This window comes from Mastomys coucha, unplaced genomic scaffold (genome assembly GCF_008632895.1).
Source record: "Mastomys coucha isolate ucsf_1 unplaced genomic scaffold, UCSF_Mcou_1 pScaffold4, whole genome shotgun sequence".
In the NCBI taxonomy this organism is placed as follows: Eukaryota; Metazoa; Chordata; class Mammalia; order Rodentia; family Muridae; genus Mastomys; species Mastomys coucha.
The window spans coordinates 54,747,572-54,757,967 of record NW_022196910.1 but is presented as its reverse complement, the minus strand read 5'-3'; the positions used below and the strand labels follow the sequence as shown (position 1 = coordinate 54,757,967).

Below are 10,396 nucleotides of genomic sequence, written 5' to 3'. Positions count from 1 at the left end.
AAAAAAAAAAAAAAAAAAAAAAAAAAAAAAAAAAAATCTAAAATTTCACACAGCAATGTTTCTGTTGGTTTTTCTGAGCAGGAAATGACCTGACCCATGGAGCTTCTGGAACAAGCCTCTGTGGGGGCATAAGATGCTCACATTTTTCTTATCTGCCTGTCCCTTCTTCCGTTCCTTGTTTGCCATGATCACCCCGACGCGAAGGGTTTCGAACACGGGGTCGTTGCGATTGGCAGCAGCTGGTGGGATGGGAGGAGGAAGAAGGCATCACTGGGAAGGACGAGGAGGGGTTGGAGGAGACCCCTCTCAGAGGGGTAATCTGGATTCAGCCAGTGCTCACAGGGCTTGCTGGGGACTGGAGATGGAGGGGAGAGGGAAGGGATGGCTGTGTAACACCCAGGTCACCAGGCTGTGAGGGCTCTAAACCACCACTGGGGATGCCTTGTGATGAAACCCCTTCCAGGCAGAGGACTGGACAGTGGTGGAAAGGCAGCGTTGCTAAGTTTCTTGGGAGTTGGGACATGCTTGGGATCACTACTGTCTTGCTTCTTCTCTTTGGTTAAGAGTGTGCAAGCCGGGGCACTGCTGCTGGCACGTTCTTTTGTACCCACACTGTTTGCAGAATCCAGCTTCTCTGCCCAATAAATGTGAGACAGTTTTCAGCCTCTGTGCCCACCGAGTATCCAAAAGGAACATTGGCCTGGCACTGTGTTTCCTTTTCTGAGACAGTCTTGCTATTGTGCCCTGACTATATATGGAAGTCAGAGAGATCTGCCTGCCTCTGCCTTGTGAGTGCTGGATTCTAGGCCTGCAGCATCAAGCAACCTCAAGGAATACACTTTTAAGAGATGCCAGATGAGGAACTTGTCTGAGGGGGATACCCATAGCCCATGAGCTGGCCCTGGGTGTGGCATTACACTTAAAGAGGGTAGAAACAGTCTAAATCCTTGTTCTTGCTTAGAAATGGTTTAAAGGGAGCAGACTAAGGTTCCGTCCTTGTCTCTACCTCTGGCCTGCTCACTCACATCTCTCTCAGCTATAAACCAAGAGACTAACCATTGTATCCAGAAATGGCTGTAAAAAGTCTAGACTGAGAGAGCTATGGAGATAGAAAGGCCTCGTTTCAGAACTTATTTTCCTAAGGGGTGATATGATACCACCTCTGAGACCTGTTCCTCCCTCGGGTCCTGTACAGGCACTTACAGACAGCATACTGTTGGTTGCTGTAGAGTGGGGAGCTATAGGCCCGACGGAAACCAGGTGGCTGTAGGGCAGGATGGGGAGAACATTAGAAGCAGCAAAGCAGGGTCCAGGATCCCACCCCCCCACTAGTGAGTGCTCAACCCCTCTTAGAGTAAGGGAAAGCTGGAGATGTATGGAACGGCTTTAGTGGCCCACAAGGAGTACCTGATGGTGTGCCTTCCCTTCCACCTACTCGCTCCCCAGAGCCTCACTACTCACGATCTTGCCAAAGCATCTCTGCATCTCCACGTAGGACTGACAGTGTTCATGGATGTTGGTTTTGCAGTTCTTACAGCGGAGTCCAAACTTGTTATTGACTTTAAGGGGGAGAACATTTGAGTGAGGTTCTGGATGCCCCCTTTCCTTTTACCCTGTGGCTACTTCAGCTCTGATCTGCCTGCCTTCAGTGGATCTTGCCAGTTTGTCTACACAGACACATCTCTCCTAGGTCCTGTCCCTCCCCATGAGCCTTCCATCCTACTATCTCTGTTCCCCTTCAAAACTCACGCACAATCATCCGGGCACAGACATCACAGAACTTGGGCTTCTTGAAGAAGTGATCTTTGAACTTGTGGGGCTTGTCGTTGACAAGCTTGGGAGGCTCTGGGGGTGGTTCCTCCTCTTCTTCCTCCTCTTCTTCTTCCTCATAGATATAGTAAATGGGCCCACCCCCAGCACCCACCGCCTCTCCATTGGCCTGGGGCTCTGGGGGAGGTGCCATCTCTGCTGTCTCTGGAGAGCCCTTCTTGAATAACTGCTTCAGTCGCTGTAGCTGAGGGAGGGGTGGAGGAAACCCAACATTAAATGACAGTCATGGTCTCATTTTTCAATCATGGGAAAGCAATGTCCTTGGGAATCAGGGGGCTGGGTGTTGCAGGTGTTGGCTAGCCCAATCATAAATGAGTTGCACACAAGTGGTATCAATCTGAGTAGTTTTCTTCCACTGCTGTGATGGCTTCAAACCCTTTGGAGCCCCTCCCCAGCACTGGACCCAGGTCTAGACTCACCCCACTTTGCGGAGTCTCTCCTGGAAAGGGGGGCTGAGGGGACTCCACCACCTCCTTTTCTGTCATCCTACAAGAGGTTGGACCCCACTATGAGATCTAATCTCTGTGTGGTGTTCTTCTAGTCCAGCATTCCTGCTGCACACAGTAGGTTGGCCCTTGAAGGGAAGGCTTTGGGAAAAACTTGGTTAGACAGCTTTGCCCCCCCTCCCCCAGAAATGTCCAACAGAGGAAAGACTTCCCAACCAGTTCCTTAAATTGATACTCTCCACCTCAAGGAGCAACCCCCAAGTCTACAAACCCAATATGCTGCTCAAGGCCACTGGCTTCTAGGTTCTCCTACAGCAGGGTTCGCAATCTTCCTAACGCTGTGGCCCTAATCCTGTGGTATCTTGTGTGGTGGTGACCCATAAAATTCTCTCACTGCTCCTTCACAACTATGATCTTGCTACTGTTATGGATTGTAATGTAGATACCTGACATGCGGGATAGCTGCTATGCGATCCACAGGTTGAGAACAGCTGACCTACAGAGAGTTCTGATGATGATACACATCTTCTCATGGCTTCAGGAGGTTTTTACCTGGTTAGCAGGGTTAACCCGTCTGCACGTATGAGGGTGCATCCTGAGATCAGCCCTCCCCTACCTCCCCTAGCCTTGGGGGCCTTGTGCCTAGTTCTTTCCTGGCCTGCCTTAGGCCTCAGCTATTTTAGGTTTTCAGAGTAATACGAGCCTTTCCTTCCCTTACTACTCCATTCCCTGGACCCCACCACACCCTACCCCTCCTCCAATCTTGGCTCATGCTGAACTAGAACAATTTCATTTCAAAGCCCCAAACTACTCACAGGTGAAGAGAGACGAGAGCCAACAGGCTCAGCGTAGGGAGATGAAAGGGTAAGGACGAGACACTTACTTTCCAGACTCCCTAAATCAATTCACTGTGGAAAGGGCGTCTCTGAGACCTTGATGGCGCTGTGGGGAGGGCTAGCCCTCTTCCTTCTGGTACCTTCTGGACCCACACCAGCTACCCAGACAGTATTAGTAGGTAGGCCTTGGAGCCTCCCCTCTCACTGTGGTGGCAGGGCTGAAGTGACAGGGCTGGAGGACAGTGGACAGCTGAGAGTACAGCTGACAGGCAGAAATTGGAACCAGGTCTGGGGCAGGGCTCTGACCCTGACTCCTCCCATCCCCCCAGAGCAGCTCTTCTCCAAGTGTTTACACAGAGCAGGTCGGTGGGTACTGGCTTATCAGGAAGGGGTCTTTTCTAACCCAATATTGAAGTACCCCATCCCACATACTAGGGATTGAACCCATGCTCTGTGCTGGACCACCAAGCTATAGCCACAGCAAGAACGGAACCTCTGTTTAAGACAGAGTAACGTGAGGGAACTTTAGATCTGACAGTGAAGTCCCCATACTCGCTCCCTTAAGGTTCAGATAACTGTTCCAATTCTACCCTCCCTGGGCTCATTTCAGTCACGTTCTTGGATTTTATTTCCTGCCTCTCCAACCCCCGACAGGGTTTCTTTATGTAACCCTGGCTGTTCCAAACTTGCTCTGTAGACCAGGCTGGCCTTGAACTCAGATCAGTCTGCCTGTCTCCTGAGTGCTGAGATTAAAGGTCTGTGCCACCATGCCTAGCTAACACCCAAACTTTAGGCTAGGAAAGGGTTGGGAGCTGAGAAGGTGTGACTCAGAATTCTGTCAACCAAGACTTTCTCACCTGCAGCTGATCAAAGAATATGCAGTGCTTTCTGAAGTGCCCAGGTGCATTTCTCCCCTTTCCTCTAAAATTCTGTCCTTAAGATGAAGAGAATGTATGTTACTGAAAAAGATGGTGGCAAAAGCCAAAAGCTATGGGGCTGGAGAAGTGACAAGGTTTCTCTTCCAGAGGACCTGGGTTCAGTTCCCAGCACCCACATGGCAGCTTATAGAGCTCTGGCATTCTAGTTCCAGAGGACCTACACCCTCTTCTGGTCTCTGTAAGCATCAGGCAGACATGCTGTGTATATAAACACATGTAGGCAAACCACTTATACACATAAAATAAAAATAAATAAACCTTTTTCAAAAGGAGACAGGTTGGTTCTGGTGGTCTAAGGAGCAGATGAGTGTGGTTAACCCTGGAAAGGTTACAGCCGCCTGTGTCCTTCTGTCTTGTCTAAACGTGTATGAGCACAGGTGTGTGTGGAGGTCAGAGGCTGACTCTTGCAGTCAGTTCTTCCCCACCATCCCATGGGATCCAGGCTTACATGCAAGTACCACTGCTATTAACCAATCTCACTAACTAGCCCACAGCTGCCTGCCTTCTATAGTGAGGCTTATTTCTAAGAATACATTTGTTCACCGTTTAAGCTACATGTGTATGCTTACTGGAGCATGCCCTCTATCATGTGGTCAAAGGACAAGTACTAGAATCAGTTCCCTCCTTCCTCTGTGTATCTTGGGACCCAACTCAGGTATTCAGGCTTGGCGGCACGTATTTACCAACTGAGCCATCTTGGTGGCCTCACGGTAAGCATTTATCATCTACCCCATGAGGAGATAGCCAAGCTGGAGTCTTCACCCAATTTGACTGCAATTCCACGTCTCCCTTGGGCAGCCCAGCATAGGGATGGAATGGCCAAAGAGGTGGCCGCATTCTTGGAGACACAGCTTTCTCTATTCTGTGGGTTATCTGCTAAGGTTATGACTATGTGTGGACTCTGTTTGGCTTTGGGAAGGTCTCATTATGCAGCCCTGGTTGTCCTGGAATTTGGTATGTTCAAGCTGGTCTTAACTCAGAGGCCTGCCTGTCTGCTTCCTGAGTGCTGGGATTAACAGGCTGTAGCGCTGAGGCAGCCTGGAAACTCTCCTCCAGGCAGCTCTACCTTGCAAGTGGTGATCTGTGATTCTCAGTTCTGTCAACTGCAGGGGACAGGGACAGGGACAGGGACAGGGACAGGTGAGTGGGTATCCTGGCACTGTGAGTTCAGGTGGTTTTATTATAAGCAACAGCCATTTGTGTTTCTGCCAAGAACCCAACCTGATGCTTTTAAGGATTAAAGGTACAAGTTCTCCATCCCTGAAGGTTTTCAGATCAGATGGATAAGAACAAGGCCAGCATCCTGACCTAGTAATGGACTGGACTTGCCCAGCTCAGTAGTCGGGCTTTAATGAATATTAGAATTAATGAGCAAGAAGGAGCTTCTGATATGGACACAAAGGCCCAGCGCTGAGGAGCAATGAGCTTGATGAAGAGCAGTTTGCAGAGTGAGAACCACAGACTACAATGCCAGAGACTCAGCCATTGCTGAGAATTGTATACAGGGGAGAGGAGAGGCCAGGAGGAAGAGGTTAGGAAAACATGTGCACACGCTAGGGAGATCTTCCTAACCTATTACAAACCCTCTCAGCAGTTGTGGAACTGGGCCTACTCAGACCTTCTAATCCAGCCCACACCAACAGAGAAACAGTGAAGCAAACAGCGACTGATGGCCAGCGACAGGTTTTTGCTTTTTTTATATTTATAAACAAAACCAACCTCCCCCCAAGTAACTCCCCAAACAAACAAAAAACCAGATTAAATAAAATTTACAGTGAACCCAGCAAACATCTGTATGTGCAATTAAATACTGTGTCTGTTACTGTGTCACAAACCTCAAACAAACAATATACAAGTGTTCTGGGGATGGATTAGGGGTGAGGGGAGTCCCAAGTTTTAACTCTGTGGGGTTTGGGGTGACGAGATGGGGAAGTGTACGAATGGGGAAAATCAATTTATTTTTCTTAATTCTGTCCATATAAATATATTCATGAAGACCAAAAGAGGGAAGGGAGGTTGGGCTGGTGATGAAATAGGAGAAGAGGAGGGCGGGGCCTCTCAATTTTACTCAGCCAAAAATATGAAAGAAATTAAATTCATGGTGGGAGAAGAGATTTAAAAAATGATAGAAGATGGGAAGGAGGGGAAGACAGAAGGGGACCAACCAGGGAAAAGGGGGACCCATGACAAGGGAGTCCCATGCCGGTGTGAGACTCTGCTTCTCTCTTCAGCCATAATGTGGTAGGCTCTGGCCCAGTCTGTCCATCAGCCTTGGCTCCCTGTGCTTGGCCCTTGCTCCTACTGTGCCCAGCCCCTCCCCTCCTCCAGCTATTGAGAGCTAGCTCGCTCCAGGATCCTCAGGTCGTAGTTCTTTTTAGCCACTCGGAGTTTGAAGCGACTCACAGAGTTGTTGAGGCGAAGGGAGGCGTTCTGGGCGGCCAGGGGGCTGGGGAATACGGCCACTATTGTGTACAGGGCTGCGAGGTCCGGGTGGCGGCCGTTCTCAGCAGTCCCACTGTTGTCCCCCCCGCCTGCACCAGGCAGCCCCTGAGCATCCTTAAGCCACTGGATCTTGGCACCAGACATGGCAAGCTGAGTGAAGAGTTTGTCTGCCTCCGTACGGGTGATTCCTTCAGGGAGATCAGTCACCTCCAGAACCCTTCCCAGCACTGAGAGGGGAGGAGAGACAAATGTAAAGACTGGACAGTGGCCTGGCTGGGTCACTGACCAAGTCTGTACCCAAAAAGCCCTCCAAAGTCCTACCTTTCCCTCTTAGCCTTCCCACATCAACCCAACTTAACCCCGTCAGGATAAGGTGCGGTAGAGGGCAGCCAGAAAGATAAAATGAACCTTCCTTTCTCCTAACCCAGAGATTAAGTAAGAAGGGACTTAGAATTACAATATCAGGTTTCTGGTCTGCATCTACAACTCTATTCCTTCACAGGGAGTCACTGCTGTGAAATGGAGTTTTGTTAGTAACCTTTAATGAACTCAGTGGCTCAACCTGAAGTATGATCTGTAGTTCCTGTTCCACCAAGAGGCTGGACCAGACTTCCTTCCCACCCTCTCCTGCCTTGTGTAGGCAACAGCTACAGACTGTGGAATCGCAAAGACCTTGTGTGCCAGGCACGGAAAGCCTGAGAAAGAAAGCTCCCCTCATACACTCCCAAGTCAGGTCTAGGGTGACCAAGGGGAGATGTCCTACATTAGGGACAGGAGGGCTTCCCGGAGACTGCAGATTAACAAGAGGCTTAGCCACCCACACTATGCTATTCCAAATGTCTTTCAAGGTCTACCTCCAGACCCTGCGTGGCTGGCTCAGGGACACAAGACACTTCATCTCTCTACCTTCTGCTGCTCTGCAGCAGAGAAGACTCCATTTCCCCACTCTCAGCTGGCTTTCCCATTTGTACTGAGATGGCAATGAAAGGCATTTCCCTTGGGGGTTTGGATTTCTGCTACTTACCAACATCTGCTGTCCCCAGGTCAGTGGAGGCAGATTTGAGTGCTTGTCTCTTGCCTCGGTTTCCGTGCTTCAATCCACTCTGTCCCTTCAACATCCAATATAATTCTCATGCCACGTGAACAACACTGATTGCCTTGTGCCCCAATGTCTGCCCTAGACCCTGAGGAGTAGCACCCCGCCCTGAGGACCCTACCCAGCCAGGTAGTTACATTTCCCAGGGAGTGGGACTTGAAACCTCTCCTTCTGGGCATTAAGGTGGAACCAGCACAAGAATAGGGTAAAACTCTTTGCTTTGTCCATTCTGAGTTTTCTCCTGTGTCCACTCAGATGGTCACAGGCAGGGGCCCAGATGAGAAAGGGAGTCTGATGCCCTGGGACTGACGGTGGATATGCTTACCTGGTGCACTGTGTAAGTCGACTGGCCATGGAGCAAGGGAGGGCAGATGGACAGATTGTATTGTAATGGCTGACCCAATAGGGAATAGCGCCCATCACCTAAAGAGTAAGAAGGGCTGGTCTTCAGGAGGTCGAGCCTCATGGTACGTCTGTTACGCGACTTTAGGGCTTTGGAGATAAATAGCAATGCATCTTATTCCTACCTTTTCTATGATGGGAATGCCTATGTATCTGATTTAAGAGTTATATTTCTATGTGGTAGGACAAACTTTTAGTCCTAGAACTCAGCAGAAGCAGGCAGATCTCTCCAGGTTCAAGGTCAGCCTAGTCTACATGGAGAGTTCCAGGACAGCCATAGCTACATAGTAAGACCCTGCCTCAGAAAAACAAAATGATACAAACAAAGAGCTGTGTCCCTTCCTAAACTCTAAGCAGGACTATTAGATCCCTATGAATTCTCTCCATTGTAGACCCTATGTAAATTGCCAGGGAAGAGTTCAGTGCACATGCCTGTTATTCTAATATTTGGGAGGCTGAAGCAGGAGGATTGCTATGAGTTTGAGGCCGGCCTGGACTACACAGTGAATTCCAAGCTAGTCTGGGATATAAAGTGAGACTTAGTCTCAAGAAAACAAGACAAGGAAAACGACCAGGGAAGAACCTTGAGCTTTATGAGTGTTCCTCATCTCCTTGAGGATGTTCCTCATCCCTGACCCTCAAGTTTCTGACTCATGAGAAAGGCAGTCCTGAGTGGTCAAGAGTACAGGCTCAGAGCCTGATGGCCAGTTAGAAATGCTGGCTGTGTAACTGCAAACACAATGCTGGGAGAGTCCCAATGTGGCACTGTCGGACAGCCAACACTATATGGCACTATAGCAACACCTGCGATAGACTAAGTATTGTGTGACTTTCAGTCACAAATGACTTATTGCAGACTATTTAAAGTTTTTTTTTTTAAAGATGTATTTATTTTATGTATATGAGAACACAGTAGCTGTCTTCAGACACACCAGAAGAGGTCATCAAATCCTATTGCAGATGGTTGTGAGCCACCATGTGGTTGCTGGGAATTGAACTCAGGACCTCTGGAAGAGCACTCAGTGCTCTTAATCGTTGAGCCATCTCTCTAGCCCTGTATTTAAAGTTTTTAAACACGTTTTAAACTATGTGGTGGCTCACAACCTGTAATGGGATCTGTAATGGGATCTGATATCCTCTTCTGGTGTGTCTGAAGACAGAGACAGTGTACTCACTTATATAAAATAAATAAATCTTAAAAAAATTTTTTTGAAGTTTTTAAACAACATCTTAATCTTACTTTTATATTACTTGTAACAGGCAAGGCAAAAAAGCAGTAAGACTATTTCCATCTTAAGTATGTTTATACCCATTTTACAGATGAGGGAGCTAAGGTCTATTTATAAATTTAAGTAACTTGTTCAACACCACAAAGCTAGTTTGTCCTGGAGCTGGACCCAGGTGTTTTAACTGAAATTCACTGTTGCCTGTTTAGAAATCACATTCTCCTTGAAGCTGGAGAGAAGCTTGTCAGTTAAGAGCACTAAGCTCCTACAGAGGACCTGGGTTGGTTCCCAGGACTCACATCAGTACCTCACAGCTGCGAATGAGTCCAGCTCAAAATATATATAAACTTACATGGGACATGCACATTGAGTAATAAAGTGTGTGTGTGTGTGTGTGTGTGTGTGTGTGTGTACAATACCTCTTCCTCCCAAGACAGGATTTCTCTGTATAACAGCCCTAGCTGTCCTGAAACTCACTTTGTATACCAGGCTGATCTCAAACTCACAGGGATCCTCCTGCCTCTCAAGCCTAGTGAAACAATCTTAAAGCAAAGCCCATACCTTTCTATACAGCCTCACATTCTCTAGTTAATACTAAGTCTGTGAAGGAGGGCTAGGGGTCAATTACAGAAGAGCAGTAGGAGAGGTGGGTGTCCTCTGCCTCAGCAGATGTTAGAGGACGTGTTCCCTGTACTGTCTCACTGCCTGTTGCTATCTTCTAGTCTTCCACCTGTGGAGGAGCAGAGCAGCCCACCTTCATCTGACTGCCTACCCTGTGCGGGACCTCCCGGCCGGGGGAATGGTGTGAGGACAGGCATGGGGCTGAGTCCAGTGCAGACGTTGCTGAGGCTCGTGACAGGAGAGGGTGCTGGAGACTGGGTAGGAGATGTGACTGGGCTGCTGCCCATCTGTGCGTTGGCCTGTGAAAGAGAAGAGCACATATCACATTATCCTTTGTATGCTCCCATGGCTTCCAATTCACAACTGTGGAAACAAAGTGGCCTCATAAGCACTGCCCAAGTCAGACGCTGCTCCCAACTGCCTTCCTGCTCCCTAATTAGTTTGTGCTATTATGTACTATTCTTACTTCCAGTGCTTGGGATCAAACCTAGGGCTTCATGTATGCGAGGCAAGCACTGAACCACTCACCTATCCCAACAGCCCTACCCTGGATCTAGTT

The 10,396-nt window shown here is 48.7% G+C and overlaps 2 protein-coding genes across 18 annotated transcripts in view; both read right to left on the bottom strand.

Annotated features, from left to right (window-relative positions):
- Positions 1 to 4,285, bottom strand: part of Stac3 (SH3 and cysteine rich domain 3) — an 8,126-nt gene extending 3,841 nt beyond the window's left edge. The window contains exons 1-6 of one of the 3 annotated variants that reach the window (XM_031350033.1): positions 3,970 to 4,285; positions 2,250 to 2,316; positions 1,750 to 2,014; positions 1,462 to 1,559; positions 1,204 to 1,264; positions 142 to 239 (exon numbers count right to left, since the gene is read on the bottom strand). In XM_031350033.1, coding sequence (XP_031205893.1) covers positions 142 to 239; positions 1,204 to 1,264; positions 1,462 to 1,559; positions 1,750 to 2,014; positions 2,250 to 2,316; positions 3,970 to 4,019 — 639 coding nt within the window. In that variant the 5' untranslated portion in view covers positions 4,020 to 4,285. Of the gene's footprint in view, positions 1 to 141; positions 240 to 1,203; positions 1,265 to 1,461; positions 1,560 to 1,749; positions 2,015 to 2,249; positions 2,317 to 2,722; positions 3,128 to 3,159; positions 3,924 to 3,969 lie in introns of those variants that run through there. The other 2 variants (XM_031350034.1, XM_031350035.1) reach the window with 2 other exon arrangements.
- A 1,443-nt stretch (positions 4,286 to 5,728) lies between these two features.
- Positions 5,729 to 10,396, bottom strand: part of R3hdm2 (R3H domain containing 2) — a 120,996-nt gene continuing 116,328 nt past the window's right edge. For all 15 annotated transcript variants that reach the window (XM_031350119.1, XM_031350110.1, XM_031350111.1 and 12 more), the window contains 4 exons: positions 9,989 to 10,136; positions 7,914 to 8,011; positions 7,517 to 7,601; positions 5,729 to 6,719 (listed from right to left, as the gene is read on the bottom strand). In XM_031350119.1, coding sequence (XP_031205979.1) covers positions 6,379 to 6,719; positions 7,517 to 7,601; positions 7,914 to 8,011; positions 9,989 to 10,136 — 672 coding nt within the window. In that variant the 3' untranslated portion in view covers positions 5,729 to 6,378. The remainder of the gene's footprint in view (positions 6,720 to 7,516; positions 7,602 to 7,913; positions 8,012 to 9,988; positions 10,137 to 10,396) is intronic.